The sequence below is a fragment of the Myxocyprinus asiaticus genome, chromosome 36 (genome assembly GCF_019703515.2).
Source record: "Myxocyprinus asiaticus isolate MX2 ecotype Aquarium Trade chromosome 36, UBuf_Myxa_2, whole genome shotgun sequence".
NCBI lineage: Eukaryota > Metazoa > Chordata > Actinopteri > Cypriniformes > Catostomidae > Myxocyprinus > Myxocyprinus asiaticus.
In genome coordinates this window covers 13,074,754-13,096,189 of record NC_059379.1, presented here as the reverse complement: position 1 = coordinate 13,096,189, position 21,436 = coordinate 13,074,754, and the positions used below count along the sequence as shown (strand labels likewise).

Below are 21,436 nucleotides of genomic sequence, written 5' to 3'. Positions count from 1 at the left end.
AACAAAGCAAATCTTATTAAAATTATTTAGCTAAAATAATAGTTGTTAAGTTAAATTCTATTTAGAAACACCAATCTAAACTGCTAGCGGAGCGAAAGTCAGTCCAGATAGTCCCGCCTCGGACTGTTTGACGTCACACACCTCAGTCTTCACACATGGTCATGATCATCACATTTCTTCCCCAGAGCAAAATCCAACACACACTCACATTCACACTCACACTCGCACCACAAGCAGCATTTGTCTGTGCTGTAGAGAAGAAACTCTCTTCACTTGTGCTTATTAGACGAAAGCTCATTTGTTTACGTTTTATAAATCGCCTCTAATTTCACTTTTCTTTAAAAAAAATAATATTTGCGCGGAATAAGAGCGATTATGTTCAGACCGCTCATCATGAATCCAGCTTTCCTACCTGCGCAAACTAAAGGCGTTTTGAAGGCGCTCCTGGAGGAACCCATAAAACTACCTTTACACCAAGATGAAGGTGATTAACAGCTTTCACTTTGTTACTTTGTGACGTCAGGGCGATTATTGTTTTGGGGAAAAAAAATTACTTAAAGGAGCTATCAGATGATTCCTGTTATCTGCTAATTATACACTCCAGAATAAATAGCCATTTGTTTTTGCAGTTCAAGTCTTTATTTTGAAGGTTTATTGAATCCCTTTTTGTGCTGTCCATTAAAATAGTCTCTCCCATCAATGTACAGTCTTCTTATTTTGTGTATATTGTATATTGTATATTATTAGGCGTATATTGTGTTGTGTAACAGATGTGTAAACTGTGTTATGTGTAAATCAGATATTTATTGTAATTGTCATACTGCTATGTTGCTTGGAACTGCACCCAAGACTTTCACCCACTGTTGCACTTGTGTATATGGTTGAGTGACAATAAAGGGATTTGATTTGATTTAAATTAAACTCTCTCTCTCTCTCTCTCTCTCTCTCTCTCTCTCTCTCGTCTCTCTCTCTCGCTCTCGCTCTCTCTCTTTCTCTCTCTCTCTTATTATTAATTTAGCATTAGAAACCTCTCAAATTGAAATTCCAGCTAAAACAGTCCCTCAGATTAATAACTACATGAAAATGTGTGGAAAATGTAATATCATTATCACATAAGTATCAAGTAAAAATTAGTAAAGCAATTTTTAAAAGATGCTATATAAAAACTGTTTAAATTTTGATGGATCAAACTTAGATTGAAGTATAACTGTAATTCACTATTCATTGAAATTTTAGTAAATGCACTGTTAAAAATTATTTTTGTTTGATTTAAACAAAAAATGCTAATCTAAGAAATGTGTTTCATGTGGCCACGTCAAAATCAGCTGGTTTTATTGATGTAAAAAAAATAAATGTCACATCACAGAATCAACCTGAATGCTTTAGGTTTACCCCCCCCCCCCCCCCCCCATAATATTTATATATATATATATATATATATATATATATATATAAATTAAGGGTAATATCCAGTACAAATAGCTCATTACTGTAACAATTCCAGGTCACCACTTTTTACAGTGTACAACTCAATCTTGTCAATTCAGGCTTATTAAATGATATTTTGATTCAACAGTGTGGTTTACATTCTTTCAGGTTATAGGAACGAAAGAGAGAAGGTGAAAAAGTTGGAGGAAGAGGGAAACCCTCCACAATCAGCTTTCTTGGGGCCAACACTTTGGGATAAAAGATTGCCTTACGATGGGAATAGTTTTCAGTTGGAGTATATGGACCTTGACGAGTTCCTTTATGAAAATGGCATCCCCTCCAGTCCCGCACAACATGACCAAAACATCCATCACCAGCAACAGCAGCAGGCTTCCATGTCCCAGGACCCCATCTCAGTCATGAACCTTAGCAACCGGGCCATCACCTCCATCCACATGGTTCCCCAGAACTGCCTCCACAGCCCGGGAAGACCAGGTAAAACAGCTTTTTGTCCCACAGGGGCATGTTTTGACCCAGTTGTTTGCCTATTCCCCATAAAAACAAAAGATGTTGAGCATATGTCAATGTCTATATATGACAGTGTATGTGTGGGTGGTTAATGGGAGACAGTGAATGCATTTTAGTTTGAGTGTGTGTGGGACTTAGGAGCATAGTTTCCATCAGAGTATTCCGAATGGTATGTTGGCCCAGTAAGTTGTGAATTGTCAGCCATCCGTATATGGTTACTCTGTTTTATTCTTTGCAATAGAATTTTCTATTGTAATTTAATATCCATGAAACAAAGTTATGTATATGCAAGCCATGGAATGAGATCTAGTAGGAATTAGGTGTTAGGATTCACAGATTATGATACAGATGACAGATATGGAAGACTGCATTATAACGGTAGCCATCTGGTGACAAGCAAATAGCTGTATTCTATTGTATGATTTTCTATTTGCTAGAAAATATGAAATTAGAGCTCCTTGAAAATTCACTTAATGCTTGAACTTCTAAAAGAATATATTTTTGAGTGCTTTTTGCTGAAAGGGCCTCGTTCCATAGAAAGGTGAAACACAGAAGGTGCTCTTTGTTTGGGTTTCCGTCATAGCATATACAAAAATCATCCAAGGCACTTTTTCTGTCTTAAAAATGAAAAAGGCTTTATTTGAATTGGCTCTTCACATTCACATTAAAAAGTTGAAAATCAGTTGCTGCACACTGAAGGATTTCAGCCAATGGGGAGCCTTCCTCCTAAATACTTGAATTTTTCATTTTTGAGAATAATCTCAAATATTTTTTATTCTTGAAATTTTGTTTTTCTGACACACGAATATGTTGCAGGCTTTCTGGGTAAGAGTTAATCTAGTTGAATTAAGTTGTTTAAGTAGTCAAATTAAGTGGTCAGATGTGCCAGTTTGTCTTTTTTACTTGGGAATGGATACTCTATACATTTAGGTTTGAAAAGTAGTTATTTAGAAATATTTTGAATTGCATGCTCAATTTTCCACCCTGAACAAGCCTTTGGGAGTTTATCTGATAAATCCCAAACCTGACCACTGCCTTTGTCTCTTTAACTACATTATACTGGTATTTTCCACGATTTGCATCCTTTCAAATCAGATTATTGTTTTCATAGTCTGAGCAATTGGAGTGCAACATCCATAAATATTCTTATAGAAAACTTTTGATACATCCTATATAGCAATTCTATAAATAAATCTCAGAATCATGGATTTAATATCAGGGAAATAATTAAGCAATTAAGCCTACTAATTACTTAAGGAATAAGGATGTTTGTTTGTTTTTTTTCTGCCAAGGATGTTTCCCGTGTTTGTATAGTCATATTCTTCTAGATCTTGTTTGGTTAGATCTGTAAATTAATATCTTTTTTATGACAAATATATAATAATATTTTAGCATAAAATGTTATCTAAGTTGTAAATGATGGTTATTTGAAATTTGGTCATTTGAAATAGTTTCAGATGGGACTGCAACCACATGCAGAGTTATGTTTGTTAAAATGCTGCTAAATTGGATACTGGAAAATCAAAATGCTTTCCATAAATTCAGGAACAAATCTGAAAAAACAATCATACAAAACTAAACTCTTGTTTCTTTTGTCCTCATACTTTTAATTTTTTTTTAATCTCTTTTTATCAGTATAGCATTTATGTTGCATATGAGCCTGAAAAAAGTCAGATTTCAATATATTAGCTACAGTTTGCTTTCACGGGCAGACATAGACCTGGTGTGTTTTAGTTAGAATTATCAATGTCTGGTGCACCATCTAGTGCACTGAAGTCATCATGACAGCCCGTTCATCATGTGTCAAACACCACTAAATTAGCCAAGTAGCACAGAATCGTTTCTGTAATATTTGTTTTCTTCCACAGTTTTGCCTGCATCACGTAACACACCAAGCCCAATAGACCCGGAGGACATTCAGATACCGATGAGCTATGAGCCTGATCCAGAAGATCTGGCTCTGTCCAGCGTGCCTGGCCAGGAGGTTTTCGACCCAAGAAAACGCAAGTTCTCAGAACAGGAGCTGAAGCCTCAGCCTATGATCAAAAAAGCATGCAAAGTCTTCATTCCTGATGATATGAAGGTAATTTGGGGCTTGTTATTCCGTTAATAGCCTATCTGTGCATATAGTCATTGTATACAGTATTTAGACATTCCCAAAATTGGTCCCCAAATTCAATTTGGTAATTTTCACCCTTGACCATTGACCAGCTGGGCACCAGGCTCTTGCAAAGAAGCCTATGTCCATTCATTCATCCTTGGGCAACCAGGCCCATGTGATCTTCCTTTCCCTGGTATCGTGCCAGTTCTGCTGGGTTTAGGATTAAAGGATTTGCCGTTTTTAATTTGTTCAAATAAAACTGGATCCCTCCCCAGCTTTGATGGGTAATAAATTGCTTAAAGCTGAGTGCACAGCAGTGAATGCGTGAGAAAACATGTCATCACAATGATGAACAGTTCTCCCTTTTGCATGACCTGTCAGTCATAACTTAGCAGTGTGTCATTCACCAATAAGGTTTGAAAAGTTTGCTACAGTATATTGTGAATACAGTATAACACAATGTGCAATAGTGCCTGCAACCCCTTCATTTGTGACTTTACTTACAACAGAGCATGGCCTCAAGTGCATTATTGCTTTTATAAAAATTGCATTTATTATTTTTGCATAATAAAACATTATTAAGGACTCAGATTTTCATTTAAATGTTATTTTATTAATCAAATTAATCAAGTGTCAACATTCCACTAAAAGAAATAGTCTCAGACATAATAGAAAGTTGCAATGTAACAAAAATAATGATCTACTAAATGTGCTATACAAGTGTTTCACCCCATAGCTGTTACTGTGGAATATTTTAATGCATCTGGAATGCTTTATTGACCAATCACCATCCAGGAAAGAAACAATCTGTAATATTATTTTTTATAATTGTTTATCATTTTATATTTTATTTATACAGTTTTAAAGAATTTTATAGAATGTATAATTTTATAGAATTATACTAACATTAATAATATATAATAATTAAAAAATAATTAAATAATAATATCATAATAAATAAAATAACTTAGCATTATAATAATGTATAATTTTATATGATAAAAAATGTATTTTTTGGTATCATTTGAAATAATTTTATATAATTATATACAATACTATTTCAGATGTTAAGCAAAATGTTAGTCTCAGTTACCTTTTTACTTCCATTGCATCTTTTTTCCATACAAGGAAATTGAATGGTGACTGAGGCTAACTTTCTGCCTAACATCTCCTGTTATGTTCCAAGAAAGAAGAAAGTCACAGGGATTTGAAACAACATAATTGAGTAAATGATGTCATAATTTTAATTGTTGGGTGAACTATCCCTTTATCTATGAACATATATAATAATAAGAGTTTTACTTTTGTGGCATATTCTGGTTATGCTTAAAGCACTGAATAGCAATCAGAGTAATTTTTGCACAATGTAACTGGGCTCCCTCATCTCTACCCCACCCCTTTGTTCTGCATATTTTGAGCAGGATGAAAAATACTGGGCACGGCGCAGAAAGAACAACGTGGCTGCCAAGAGGTCACGGGACGCCCGGCGTCTCAAGGAAAATCAGATTGCAATCCGGGCTGGTTTCCTGGAGAAAGAGAACGCGGCTCTCCGACAGGAAGTTGCTGACCTACGGAAAGAGCTGGGGCTTTGTAAAAATACCTTAACCAACTATGAAACTCAGCACAGCCCCCTGTGAGGCCCTGGGGACCCGAGGTTCCCCTATCCCATGCCCATTCAGTTTGAAGAACAATATTCTTGGGTTAAGGTCCATTTGTCCTGCCGTTAAGCCAGTCCTCACCTCATTCTGTTCTTGGCACCTTAGACGGCAGAAAATGTTTTGTCATGTATTTATTTTATGCATCTTATAGAGAACTACCTGCTTTTTGTTTGTTACTGCAAACAAATCCATCATTGTTTGCTGATCATATTTCTTAATAGGACATACTGCTTATATTTCAGTGTGTGGTAGCATTTCACTTGTCTTTATAACACAAACGTTTTGCCTTGATTTGGTGTACTTTAGCAGTAAAGTCAGAGCCAGAAGACTTTAGAGACTCATACACTTAGCATTGTCTATGATAGTGACACGTCCATTGCTACTTAGGTCTTCAGACGTGTTTAGGTTGTGTGTTTCTGTAAAGACATTGTTCTAACAGACAGAACAGAATGTAGCAAGTTTAACAATATTTGTTTGAAATTAGTTTGAATTTATAAAATAGGCCTTTATATCAACCATCTCAACAGACTGGATGTTTACAGATAATTACTTCTGTACACCTAAATATCTGACTCAACATGTTCTAATTAGAAAACAGACAATCAGGTTTATTCCAAAGCATTATAAAATAAGTATAGCAGCTTTTAAAAATCCGTGCCACATGGAGTGTTACTGAATTAGCTGTTACCTTGATTATGAACCCATAGTTGGATTTGTAGTCTATTTGGTTAAATGGACTTTCTCAGTTGTTAAAATGATATATTTATGTTATTCAGAATGTTTTCTTACAGTTCAGAGTCTGTCCATACCCCATAGATTGTTTTAATCAGTTGATAAACTTTTTATAAAACCAAAGGTGGCTTGTGTGGGAAATTAATACCGCTGTATAGATTTTTTCTCTTAAAAAAATATTTTCTAAGTGCAACTGGAGATATTTGTATGAAGGCACAAGACAGAGACCATGAACATAATTTATTCTGCATTTAGCTTGCTTAAACTGTGATCAAAGGAAAGCATTGTGAAGATCCAATGCCATTATCACATAAGGTGCGCTGTTTTGGCAGAATTGTATTTAGGGTATATTAATACATAGGAGGGTATATTGCCTTTTGTTTATCCGTTGTAAAATGAATGTACAATATAAGTATGGTGTTTATTTTATGTCTATCACTCTTTCCTACAGACCAAATTATATATAATACAAGAAGGCTATATTGTCATATTGAAATTAAATGTTTTTTTACAAAGCTATTTTTGTTTTTGTACAGTATTTTCATATGAATTTCTGAATATACTGTATTTAATTTGATGAATGTATATATTTATATATAGGTATCAATCTATATTAAAGAGTTCTAAATTCTACAGGCAACTGTATGGGCATTATTACAACACATTTATGTACATGTGACCATAGTTTAATCTTTTAGATGTGTCTATTCTTACACAATCACTTTGGTATTATATGCATCAACATGGAAACAAATATTTAATGTTTATTGTTTTCTTTTATAGTTACTTCAATTATATTTTCAATTCCTGTCATGTATTGGTGGTGATGTACAATCATGAAAAATGCTATTATTGTGTTTTTGCCAAATTTGGTAAAAGAAAGCAATTCTCAGCCATGGAAACTGAGAATGTTGTATTGTGTATTTCAGCAAACCAAACAGAATTGTCTTTTATATTAAATATATAAAATTACAGCATGTTTTAAATATTACCATGAATTCTTTCTTCATGTGATGAATTGACCTCAATATTTGCAATATGTGGTCCTTTTATGGTTCATTTTCCCTGTTGAGTTGCTCTTAATGAAAATAAAAGCTTTCAAAAAGTGATTTTCTGGAGACATTGCATTTAATGAGTGAAAAAAATAGTATATAATGTTATGCAAGAGAGTGTAGACCTTCAGCCAACTCATTCCACAACATGCAAAGGCTTCAGATGCTTTTAATTTAGATTTGTAGGGTTTATTTTGTAGTGAAAAGATAAAGTTAGATTCTAAATTAGAATCAGCAAGAAGTTTATCTTTTTTATTGACTACTTCTCAGTTTACACTATTTGATATAACAGGTACTGTATAAAGGCTACGAGTACATACAGTATATTCCACAAGACACTGATGAATTTGAAATGAAATGCACAACCATCAAAAAAGACTACTGATTCTTATCATTGATTCATTTTTTTTTTTCTCCCCTTTTCTCCCCAATTTGGAATGCTCAATTCCCAATGTGCTCTAAGTCCTCATGGTGGTGTAGTGACTTGCCTCAATCTGGTTGGCGGAGGACGAATCTCAGTTGCCTCTGCGTCTGAGACCATCAGTCCGTGCATCTTATCGTGTGGCTTGTTGAGCGTGTTACCGCGGAGACATAGTGCATGGGGAGGCCCATGCTATTCTCGGTAGCACCACGCACAACTGACCACGCGCCCCACAGAGAGCGAGAACCACACAATATAGTGACCATGAGGAGATTAGTCCATGTGACTCTACCCTCCCTAGCAACCGGGTCAATTTGGTTGCTTTGGAAGCCTGACTGGAGTCACTCAGCATGCCCTGGATTTGAACTCGTGACTCCAGGGGTGGTAGTCAGCATCATTACTCGCTGAGCTACACAGGCCCCCCATTGATGCAATTTTAAGAACCAAGAGGGTGTAAACTTTTGACCGGGATAATTTGGGTAATTAATTTGTAATTTTGTTTTGTGGAATCTACTTAAACATATTTTATGCAGCTTCTTCAGGAAAGAACTAAATAAAAATACAAAAGACAAATTATATCTGTATATATCTTTTATATAATATATAGTATGTTAATGTTATGTCCATATTATTCTACATTCTGGTGTTTCTTAGCATCTGTATATCCTAAATAATAAAGTTCCTGGACATAATAGGAGATTGGAACTGTTCAGTCAATATTATGGTGTCTAGATAGGTAAAGACACCTGTCTCTAATTGTGACTGATGAATTTATCATTTATTAATGTATTCTCATGTATTAAACTTCTGATGCTGTAAGATTCTCTCATATGACAGATGTAAGCCTCAAATGCACCACTAGAGAGAGTTCTCCATCCAAAGCAAAATGTTTGTCTCTCTAGTCTAAACAGATGTCATCAATCCTATTAGTGTAACAAAATATTCTACAATAATACCTCGTTCATACACATTTTCATCATCGTCATCAATGATAGATAGATAGATAGATAGATAGATAGATAGATAGATAGATGGATTGATAGAGGATTTACAAAGGTAAGCTTTTCTGATGACCCAGAATGTTTAAACTTTACATCTATATCAGTTGAGTGACACATTCAAAGTCATAGTGTGAATATATAACCTAATATTTGTAAATAGCAGGATTTAAAAACAAATACAGCCATGTCATAATCATTCAACCCCTATTGCATGTAGCTGTTTCTTAAATATGTAAGGCTACACAAGTAATTGTTTTAAAACAAAATTAAGTCAACAATCTGCAATGGCACTTATTTAAGTTTTAAAAATTAAGTTTAGCGTTGTAAGCAAAAATTTATTTCTATGCAAAAAATGCAATTAAAAATAAGCTGTCTCAAAAGCTAATAGAGGAGATTATTTCATTACACAAGAAAGGTCATGGCTAAAAGTACATTTCCAAGGCACTTCAATTTCCAATAGACAAAGTTGGCAGCACCATTCATACATTTTTTAAATATGGTACAACAGCAACCTTCTTGGGGTGTGGAAGAAAGCAAAACTTCACCAAGGGAAATGTTGACTTGAATATTCAAGAAGTAATAGGAAAGAAGTAGGAAAGACCTGTGGAGTCCTGGAAGAAGGTTTTATAGACGTATGACACTAAACTGAAAATTAGTTTTAGACCCCTGGGTCAGCAGTACGTTTGGAGTAAGATGACAAGCTGATGACAAGAACGACACCATCCCCACAGTCAAGCATGGAGGTGGGTCAGTCCTGTTATGGGGGTGTTTTGCGGCTGCAGGAAACGGCTATCCTGACTATGTGACTGACACCATGGATTCTTTCAAGTATCAGGCCATTTTGGCATGAAAAATGTGATGCCTTCAGTGTGTAAATTGAAGCTCGTTGATCACTGGACTTTCCAGCAAGACAATAACACCAAGGTTACATCCAATTTGTCCAAAATCTGGTTCAGGGATAGGTCGTGGAATGTCCTTAAATGGCCCTTTCAGTCCATCATTAAAATCCCATTGCAAACCTTTGTTGGGATTTCAAGGAAGCAGTGGCAGCACAGAAACCAAAGAATGTCAATGAGCTGGAAGCTTTTGCTCATGAGAAATGTGTACAAATTCTAATAGAGAGCTGTCCAAAGCCTGAGAACACTTACTGAGAAACATTTATTTGCTGTTATTAAGGATAAAGGATGCTCCACAAATGATTGACATTTGTGGAGAGAATTAGTTATTTTTTATTTTAAAATTTGGGTAAACTGAACTCTGTTCTCAAAATAACTCAAATGTGTATTAAAAACGTACTTTGACTGTTTACTGAGGTTTTAGTTGATGTGTTTTAATTCACATCACCAGAATGTATTGCTGGTCAGGGGGGATGAATAATTTTGATTGCAACTGTAGATAGATAGATAGATAAAGAAAGAAAGAAAATGAAACTGAATAGTACATTTTTATAATACATAATAATACTAAATTTAATAATAATACATAATGTAGGCCAGATATAAAAACTATAGACATTAATTCATTTCAATAAAATATGCAGCTAAGCACTACATGCCATCCACATGCACGCAACCAGTTCACCTCTCTCTCTCTCTCTCTCTCTCTCTCTCTCTCTCTCTCTCTCTCTCTCTCTCTCGCCTTTGCATGATGTAGTATGAGCAGCATGATGATTATTACACTCCAGCAGTGACGTGTTCAGAGCAGACCTTCAGTACATGCTGTCTGTGGGTGTGGCCTGATTGACCTCTTACTCCAGATGAACACTGATAACTTCCTGTGGGGATTATGTGGCATTTATGAAATAGACTAGGAGTTATATAAAGCCATTTGTAAATGCAGAGGGAGCAGATTGGGATCTAACGTTAATCCCTGCCTGCATTCAGCCTGGCTGCAATCCAGCTGAAAGAAAGGACAGGCAATACGAACTACAGACCCGACATGGGTCACATCCTCCTCCTGTCCATACCCTTGGCTGCCCTCTCCACCTTGTAATAAAAGTGAATGGTGACTGAAGCTGTCCGTCCCTAACATACTGCCTAAGACGTCCATTTGTATTCCACAGAAGAAAGTAATTCATACAGATTTGTAATGACATGATGGTGAATAAATAATGACAGAACTGTCATTTCTGAGTGAGCTATCAATTTATGTGACAATGTTCAATTATGGCTATTTGTGATTATTTGTGTAAGTGTGGGAACTGTTTAAATTATTCAAAATTTGTTCAGTAGTAAAAAGAAAAAGAAAAGGAAAGGTCAAGCGCAAAGTCTAATTAGAAAAATAAATTACCTTTTATTCACCAATTTACAGTTGAGTTAAAATTTGTAATTTTAATGGCCTGAGTGTGAATATATAACATTTCATTTTTTTTTTTTGTTGTTGTTTTTTATTGTCTCAGATAATTATATTGTGAAAAAGTTATGTTTGTAATGATTTTAATTATAGATATTTTCTAGTTGTAATTAACAGAAAATCATTAAACACATTATTCTTACTTCTAAACATTGTAGGAGAATGAAGGAAACAGTTTGCAACTTTGCAGTTTGAGGATTTATATTTGGACACAGTGACGTAGCCAAGGGTGGGCCAGGGTGGGCATGGACCCACCCAAATTAGACCCAGAATCACCCGAGTTTATTCTTTGACTACAAATACATATTAATAAAATAGTTTTTAAAAATGTATAAATTCTGATTTCTGAAAGTGTGAAAGAATTGTTTGAATGTGCCGCTTCTCTGTTTGTAAGGAAAATTTTATTAAAAAAAAATAAAAAATTGGGGTGAAAACTTGGCCCATTAATTTTTATTGAGGCCCACTCAAAAGTAATTTCCTAGCTACTCCCTTGTTTGGAAGTACTAATAAAGAATTACTCCTACACCCCAATCTACTGTATATAGTAGTTATTTTTTGTTGGGTTTTTTTTTTTTTTTTTTATGATTAATGTAATTTTACTTTGAAAGAACTGTCAAAAATGAACACAATAAATATTGACATTATTGTAAACACTTTCATTTAGCCAAGTGTATTATCTCCTATTAAATTCATTGAAGGTGAGCCAATATTATTACAGTTCAATATATCTATATGATTATGTACAAACACATACACTCAAAATGTATAACTGACACATTCAAAATGTATAATTTATGTACTTAGTGTAGCACGCCACATGAGCAACAATGAAATGTCTGTTTGAGAAAGCTGCATGTGTAAGCACATATGTCAGTTTGTATGGCAAATTACATTGTGAGTGTAAACATGTCCAGAGTTTTGCTCTATTGAGGCGTGCACATGTGTCTTCAACAGGCCTCTGTCCAGTGTCTAGAGGACAAAATAACTCCATTTCCATGCTGAAATTCTCCACAATGAACTAATAAATGCAGATGCTCTGAAATAAAGAAAAAAAAAAAAAAAAAGACCGTTAAATTTGTGTTTTGACTACATGGCTCTAAATGGCAAAATACTGTTTGGTGGTTTGTCATTTTATTGCTGGATGGGATAAAGTATGGGTCAAGTAATGTAATTTTGATGGTGTGCTGTACTGTCTCTTCAAACAGGTGCTATATGGAGAACAGACTGCAAAAATATGTAAGGGAGTTCATATAAGCAATACTTATGCTCTATGTTCTGGTTAATCACAAAACACTTTTGATATCTCACATATACATCTTTGGCAGGCTATGGCACAACAACCTAACACTATATTTATAACTAATTCTAGACAAAGATGTTAATCAATGGCAAGCATGTATATGCAGTGCTCCTGAACCAGTATTATCTTGGTCAACTTATACTACGTTACTGTAATGTCATGAATTTTATTGCACATGAACAGCCCAGATCTTCAAGATTTGGCTACATTTGTATGTTGACCAGTTCATGACAATTGAAATATGGCCCAGTGGCATGACAATTGAGTAAACAGAAAGATAGATTTTTTCCAGATGTTAGTTACTAATTAAATGCATTCATTTCAATGGTTGCCATGTCAACAGATCAGCTTAGTGCAAATGATATTGTTATTAACACAGGTCATCAAGTTATGTAACAGTGTAAGGGGTCATGACAGTGTATGTAGACATGAAACACCTGTAGGTGTGATATACTTTTTTTTTTTAAGCTGATCTACATTAGAATGGCTGCTGCTTTAATATGGCCAACAACAGTAGATAAATTCAAACCAACAAAAGGATGTAATTTGGGGCAGAAAATATGTATTAAGTGGTTTTGTTGAGGATTCTTGCTCTTTTAGTACTTAACCAAAATGCTTCAAAACATGCTGAGGTTGTGACAGTAGGCCAACAGAAGAAAAAAAAAGTGACTAAGCCTAAATGTTTTTTTGTTGTTGTTTTTTTCATTTGACCATTTCATGCAACTTTATTACAATTATACACAATATTTTATTTAGCCATCTCAAATGGATAAAATTATGATTCGTGCATAAAACACTACTTCAATTTTGGTTTGTATGTTTACACTGAAGTCACAATGCTGTCGGATGATGACGCAATATTGCAGACATTTGATTTGAGAACATAATCCTTCTGCTAGCAAATGCCCTTTCCTGTTAATGGCCATACATTCTAAAGAACTGTAAACCATTATATGATCCATTTTGACAATCACTTTTTTTCTGAAAAAGGAATGTGTCAATGCAAAGCCATTTTGGTATTTGCAAACTACGTGAATAAAGTTAAATAATGTTGAAATGTAGAATGTGTCTTCATTTCTCGTTTAAATGTCAAATTAAATTTTTAAGTGGAAATTTTACAAATGATCTCACTCTTGACAGTTTAAAAAAGTAACAACTCAAGGAAAAAGTACTTGTACATGTTAGTAGAGTATCTTACCTGTTTTAGCCAAAATGAGGTTTAAAATCGTAACATTTTTTAAACCATTTAAAGTTTCCGAAGTTAGAAAAAAGAAAAAGCCAAACATCAGCAGCTTTTGAATCTATAAAGTCCATCATCAGACCAGAGTGCTCCTCTTCTCTCGCATGTCAGGGGTCATGGGTACAAAGTTGGAGGCAGCTGTATTATTCTGCTCGTTATAACGGGATGAAGCCGGAGAGTTTTGCATCACTACAAGCCGTATTGGAGACTGCTGCTGGGGGGCAGGGGGCTCCGAAACATACTCCTTGGAAGGGTCTTTCCCACGGCAGTCATAAAGAATGCAAGAGATGAGAAAGACCAAAAGCAGGATCACGTAGCTGGCAATAAGAATGATGAGATTTAGAGTGACTGGATCAATCTCCAGGTAAAACTCCATGAGACCCATGGCGACGCTGCATCCCTGACTCCGTGCTCCAAGAGAAACATGGGCACCATGGACTCCTGTCGGGCTCTTCGGCAAACCGTGCAGTAGTATCTCAGGGATATCCCAACAAGCAACAGCAGGGCCCTCTCCACAGATCAGAGTGGAGATGTCACTGTGCAGTCCAAAGACTTTAATCCCTCCCCTTCTATTCTAGCAACCTTGAATTCCTGCAGCCAATGATTAAAAGCTGCTCACTTTAATAGCTTAAGCTGCCATTTTAATTTTGCCAACTGCACATTGCAGGAGCAGTTTTGCCAAATTATGAAGAAGCAGTCAAAGGGTGGAGTAGAATTTTTAGCATGTCCCACCTCGTGTCCATTCTGCCAAGAGCACGTCAATCTGGGATTTCACTGGGAGTATTGTGTAATAAACGATTTATTAGTTATGTCATTAAAGGACCGTGACATAACACTGAAACCAAAGAGGACATTTAATGTTGTGTTTGATGGTATTTGGGGAACAAATGATGAGTGATGATGTTCATGTTAAAGGCCTTTGTTGAAATGAATAAAAGGATATAGAGTGCTTTTCTTCTTTTAATCTGGGTTTGGAACATCTGTCCATCCATGTCTTGTTCTGTCCATCAGCATCTATTGCAGATTTTTATCGCCTAAAAGTGTCACATGGGAATCATACAATTTAATCAAAACATGTGTTCTGGGCCGATATGTAGGCTACATTCAAAAAAATCCCTGTTGAGTTTATGGTATAAAGAAACTGGCAGCTGTAGTTGACAGAAATTCACTGTACAAATATGGAGATAACATTTCAGGCATTACAAGACGACTTTTTGGTGCCTATATATTTTCCAGTTCATTATAATATATACAGTATCATTAACTGGTTCAATCATGATGACAAGGAATATTTTTAGTTCAGTAGCTCAGTAAAAGCTCAGTCGACAGCATTTGTTGCATTATGTTGATAACCACAAAAAATTATTTTTACTTGTCTCTCATTTTCTTAAAAAAAAAAAGCAAAAATCTGGGTTACAGTGAGGCACTTACAAAGGAGGTGAACGGGGGCAATTTTTGTTTAGTTTAAAGGCAGAAATGTGAAGCTAATAATTTTATAAAAGCACTTACATTTATTCTTCTGTTAAAACTTAATTGTTTAGTATTTGAGCTGTAAAGTTGTTTTAGGTGTTATGCCGTCATGAAAACACTAGAAAATTTGTAAAATTGGATATAACTTTAAACTGAAAATTTTAGTAAGCAATTTTAACATAATAAAATCATGTTAACAAACATTTTGTTTATGTCTTGTGGCTATACTTTTGAAACAGTGAGTGTTTCAGTGTTTACAGATTGGCCCCATTCACTTCCACTTTTTCTTTTTCTTTTTTTTTTTTTTAAATAAGAGGGACAGCTATTATGCCACAAATGCTGTTGTCTGAGCTTAACTTATGTTGAACCCAAAATATTCCTTTAAAGTTGATCAAAGTAGGGCTTTCCGATGCAAATAAACATAGTGTGCATCCCAAACCGCACACTTCTGCACTATTCTATGTCATTCTGAGGTGTACGTAATGCAAGTAGTATGTTTACACTGGAAATGCAATAAAAAGAAGCTTACTATGAGTATCCGGATGATGCACTTCTTTAACAGTCAAAGCGGAGTGTGGAATGTTGGATACTTCGTGTAATCAGTGCTCGCGGCTTGCTGTACGTAGTCGAAAGGGGCGAGGAGTTTCCTGGCTGTGTTGCTAGTCTGACAAACCAAATGTAAACAATGGAGAATGTAGCAACTAGCAAAACTACAGTAAAGACAGCAACTTTCAAATGTAAGTTGAATCAGTGGCATAACTTGGATCTTACGGACACCAGTGCAAAGCACCTGTCGGCCCCGTCAATCCCCCTCTGTGTTTTTCTTCGTTCATCAGGCCTTTTGGCCTGCTGACGTGGGCCCCCTCTCACTCCCTGACCCTAGGGTGGCTGCCCACCCTGCCCTCCTTGTAGTTACACCACTGAGTTGAATGCATTACCATCACCTCACACTGTGTGAATGTGGACATTATTTGAAATACTGTAGAAATGAGGAGGGCTAAAGCTAGCGACAGCACATTGAATGCTTTTGAAATGTCAGTTCCGTTAACTGTTAAACAGCAAACGCTTCTGTGTGGCAAAAAAAAAAAAACATTAAGTGTTCCATCTGGGATAATACACTACATGGCTGAGTAGTACATAGTGTATAGTGCATCATTTGGGACACAGCTAACACTGCAAAGTAAAAAATAAAAACCTTGGGTAACACACATACTAAAATAATGCAATGAACATTAACTAAACAACATAAAATTTAACAAAGCACCCCAGTGTACATAACTAAAAACAATCAAAAATACAAATAAGAAGAAACACAACTAACTAAATAAAATATAATCAAATGAGATTTGGGGTTTTTAGAACATCCTTTCAACTGATCTATCTGTGGGGTTAGAGGGTGCAGGATTTTGATTCATACCACTGTCTCGAGTGTTATGATTGAGTTCACCAAAACGATTAGTATAGATTTGATCACATGAGTTTAATAACCATTTCTGTGGATTATGCCTACGTTTTTACGGCAGTAGGTGGTGACGAAAATATGTGTAATGTGTAATGAGCGAGTCATTGAATCATTGATTCAACTGATTCATTAAAACACTGAGTCATTCACGACAGAAACAATGGAATTGAATAAGAACGATTAATTCACTTATGAGATTCGTTCAAAATCACTGATTCGTTCACTACACATTCACAAGTGTTTTGGCCTACACAGTGAAACAATTAAAGTAAAAAAGGTTGGACAAAATAACGAAAGTATGACAAAGTCAAACAGTAAATAAAGTATGTATTCACAGACAAGATGACGGCATCTTTCAAAATGTCAACACCGTCAGCCTCTCCACAATTGATAGAGTGCTGAAGAGAAATCAGATTGCAATGAAGCAACCCTACAAGGTACCTTCTGAGAGGAATGGTGAGAGAGTGAAGGAGCTGAGGTACCAGTATGTACAGGTAAGAATTCATCATTTTTCACTACACAGTGCTGTAATCTCCTTGTCTTTCAATATTGAGAAGTACAATCCATATATGCAGAATATGTTACACAATGTGGGATATGTGTAAGTGTATGATTTACAATATCTACTGTAAATTATTTCCTAAATTGCTAAATTGCTTACTATCTTTTATAGAGTGATGGAGCTGGAAGTTGATGAATCCCCACACATTTTTGTGTTGATGAGACAGGATTCAACTTGACCAAAGTCAGGAGACGTGGCCATAATATTATTGGTCACCTGGCCACTGTTGATGTGCCAGGCCAGCATGGAGGGAACATTACAATGTGTGCTGCCATATGTGGGAATGGTGTACTCCGCCACATTCCCATCATCAGGCCCTATAACACACAATGTCTCAATTTCCTGGAAACTCTTTACAGGGATCTCATTCTGCAAGAAATAACTTGCCAACGTATGTTATAGTTTGGGACAACGTAAGTTTCCATCGTTCAAATACAGTCAGGGAATGGTTTGTTGCCCACCCACATTTTTTGATGGAGTTTCTCCCACCATACTCCCCATTCCTAAATCCCATTGAGGAGTTATTTTCTGCATGAAGATGGAAGGTCTATGATCACCATCCTCACGACCAGTTGTCCTTACTGGGTGCAATGGATGCTGGTTGTGAGGATATCACAGCAGGTTGTTGTAGGGGGTGGCTGCATCATGCCAAAAGATTTTTTCGTTTGTTGCATTGCAAGGAAGGATATCAGGTATGATTTCAATGAAATGTTGTGGCCAGACAGAGAGGAGAGTTTGGAAGACCCATGAGGTTGATGAACTTGCAGCATATTTTCTTTTTTCTTGCATATAATGTAGTTCCTGAATTTTGCTGTTGTATATATATATTTTTCTGTACATGCTTTCTTGTATTGGCTGTAAAGTGTGTACAAACAATGAGAAATGTTTGAATAAATATTTTGTTGAAAGTATAGTGTGTGCCATGACTTTTTGACATTATACTGTTCAGCTGCCTACATATACAATGTTAGCAATTGGACAATATTACTGGGTAACTATCACACTTTCAGAGTACACTGTCATTTGACAAGGTGTCTTTGCATTTTGACTGTCTTGGTCTAAGCAATGATAAAGGAACCTTTTGTTTTGATGACAATTATTTAATCATTGATGGATTTATTTACATTTGAAACATGAGTTAATTCTTTTGAGTAATCACCTATTGCAGGTCACATAGTTTGGTGTGCTGAATGTACCACGTGATGTGAGGAATGTACTTTGAGTTTTGTCAGTTGTACGTTTGTTTCAGTAAATGTGCCAAATCGATTGAGAAAAACTGTAATGTAAAACTAATTTTATTGTCTTGTCAAATAAACATTTTCACTAACTTATATGGCAATTCATATTTTATTTACTTACAATAAAACATTTTTTACAGTATATTTGTGTTTGTCCCACATTGTGCAAACTCATGAAGTTTGTTTACCTGTGTAAACAGAATTATTAGAAAAAGTTGGACCATTTTTTTATTTATTATGATGATATACATATTTGTGTGTGTCATATGCCAACAATGTTGAATTTGATTTTAACATTGAAATGATAAAAAAAAAGGTAAACGTTTTGGAAGAGTGAGTCCATTTTAATCGCAAAGGTATTCAAATTAATACATGCTTAGTTGTTACAAATGAAAAATTATCAATCAAAAATTATAAACCAAAAATATTATTAAAGATATTCCTCCAACTCTCTACCAGGTCAGTATGACTCTCCCATGATCTGTCCATTTTCTGCCCTGTCTGCATCTCCTGCACAATGCACTCAAGCCCACTGATAAACAGCAGAAGTCCCAGAATGGAATCATGGTAGATCCATGGGTGCTGAAACTATAGGTTACCACTGTGACTGCAATGCCAATGATCAGGAGAACCACAGCGAAGGGAAGGGTACAGCAAGAACAGGAGCCTTCTGTTTCTCCAGTGGCTATCGCCAGCTCTGTTCGGTTAACCAGGGCTGAATACTTCACCACAGAAAGATCAGAGCTAATCGTTCAGTAAATGCCCAGTGAAAGCTGCGGCGATGCTTAATTCACTTTTGTTCAGTTAAAACAGCACTGCTGTCCCACTTGTTTCCTCTGCTTTTTTACCAACCCAGTCTCATGAAAATTCGTACATGTTGGCTATTTCATATGATTTCATATGAGTTTGTTCGTATAAATTTGTACAATTTCATCACGTGCAAATGCCCGGATGTCTAATGTGGAAGTAAGCGTGAGTTTCACGCCCAAGGCGTTAAGGATATGCTTATTAATATTATGCCCATACCCAAACCCCTTATCTAAACCTAACTGATCAGTAGAGTGTGTAAGCATGATAGGAAGCTGTTGTGTGTGACAGAAGCAAGTAATTGTTGTGAATTAGATGGAAACTATGTCCAGCGACGTCACTGGCTGTAGTGAAAGTCGTACGAATTAGCCAAATTTATGAAAAGTCGTATGAATCCTTGTGATTTCGCCAAGAGAGTGTAGCATAGATTTAAAAAATACCAAACCAAGTGGCATCTGTAAACAAATGATGCTGGAGCTTTTATCAGTAATAACCACTTTTCTAAGCCATTTTTGTAATTACTGAACCAGCTGGTCTCAAGGTGATTTTTTTTAGTGGATGTATGAAGTCAGATCCCCTCAAGTTCACACAAGTGTCTTAGCAGAATTACCACAGGTGTAGTACTTCACATAACAATGGACATTTTCCACTAATGTTTGACAGCCACAAAGTGTCACAATACTTTCCCCTTCATATTGAACAGCATTTACTGTATATTGTTTTATCATTTCAAACCTAAAAAACTTCTTTGTGCCAGATAAGTTGCTTGAAAAGAGTGTTTTTTTCTTTCAATTTGTTTGATATTTTTTATTTAATGCAATGACATTCAGACATTTTTAAGTGTGACTTAAGTGTCCAAATAGTTTTGGAGCCACTGTTTGTTATACTAAAAAATATATAATTTACACTGAAAAATAATACTCAATATAGTCACTTTATTTTGTATTCTAATATGGTAATTTTTAAAACTGCTTGAACATGGTTCAACACTTTTTACATTTAACAAAAATTACATCGGTAACACTTTACAATAAGGTTCCATTCCTTAACATGAGTTCATGCATTAGGTATCACAAACTAACAATAAACTATATATATATATATATATATATATATATATATATATATATATATATATATATATATATATATATATATATATATTTGACCAAATGTATTCATTTTAGGTAATAAAAATGCAGTTGTTCATTGTTAGTTCATAGTGCATTAACTAATGTTAATGTATGCAACTTATATTACAGTTATAGTTACCAGTCAACTACAGTCATTCAATAAATAAATCTTCACAGACTGAGACACCAAAGGAGAACTTACAATATCTCAGAACAGATAAAGCATATGTACTCAGGAGTGGTAAACTGGACTGAAATGAAATATTTCTTCAAGATATTTGTATATCTTATATTTATATATAAGTTTCTCTTCTTTTAAACACCACTTTAATATTTAACCTTCTACGTACAGACTGCACATATCCATTGGAATGGAATCATACACTGTAAAAAAAAAAAATCCTGTTGTTTTTACAAAAAAAAAAAAAAAAAGAAAAAGAAAAACTGGCAGCTGTGGTTGCCAGAATAATTATGTAAATAAATACAGTAAAAATGTATTTACAACCTGTAAATTCTACAGTTTAAAACTGTTGTAATTTACATGACCATGCTGACAAAATAAATAAATAAATAAATCAATACAATTTTGAATTTACATTAAAAAAAATATATATATTAACTTGATATTAACCTTCTGAAACTGTAAAAATCTGCTTTTTACTTTATAAGGTATTGTTAATCACCATAAAAATGAAAAAAGAGCACATGATGATACGAAGTTCACCAATAGTGGCTCTTCAGGAGCAATGACCAATAAACATATAGAGACAGTGCTCAGTTGCACTCACACAAACACTAAACACCATCAGGGTAACACATGTGAAATTTAAATAACGCAGTAAACATGAACTAAACTACATCAAATATAAAACAGAAAACCCCAATTTACATCACTGATATTAAAAACAAGAAGAAACATAACTATTTCCATAAAATATAATGAAATATGAT

The 21,436-nt window shown here is 35.0% G+C and overlaps 1 protein-coding gene across 2 annotated transcripts; it reads left to right on the top strand.

The window, feature by feature from the left end:
* Positions 1 to 203: 203 nt before the first annotated feature.
* On the top strand, positions 204 to 7,536 carry LOC127426902 (hepatic leukemia factor-like). Of its 2 annotated transcripts, none has more exons than XM_051674033.1 (4): positions 204 to 484; positions 1,597 to 1,923; positions 3,825 to 4,039; positions 5,479 to 7,536. In XM_051674033.1, the coding sequence occupies exons 1-4, from the start codon at positions 376 to 378 to the stop codon at positions 5,692 to 5,694; spliced, it is 867 nt and encodes a 288-aa protein (XP_051529993.1). In that variant the 5' UTR covers positions 204 to 375; the 3' UTR covers positions 5,695 to 7,536. The 2 variants fall into 2 exon arrangements, with proteins under 2 accessions (XP_051529993.1, XP_051529992.1); XM_051674032.1 differs by having other exon boundaries at positions 5,476 to 7,536.
* The last annotated feature ends 13,900 nt before the right edge of the window (positions 7,537 to 21,436 follow it).

Coding starts and splice junctions, on each gene's coding strand:
- LOC127426902 (XM_051674032.1), top strand. CDS start 376: ATGTTCAGACCGCTCATCATGAATCCAGCTTTCCTACCTGCGCAAACT. Junction 485..1,596: donor ACCTTTACACCAAGATGAAG/GTGATTAACAGC, acceptor ACATTCTTTCAG/GTTATAGGAACGAAAGAGAG. Junction 1,924..3,824: donor CCACAGCCCGGGAAGACCAG/GTAAAACAGCTT, acceptor TTTCTTCCACAG/TTTTGCCTGCATCACGTAAC.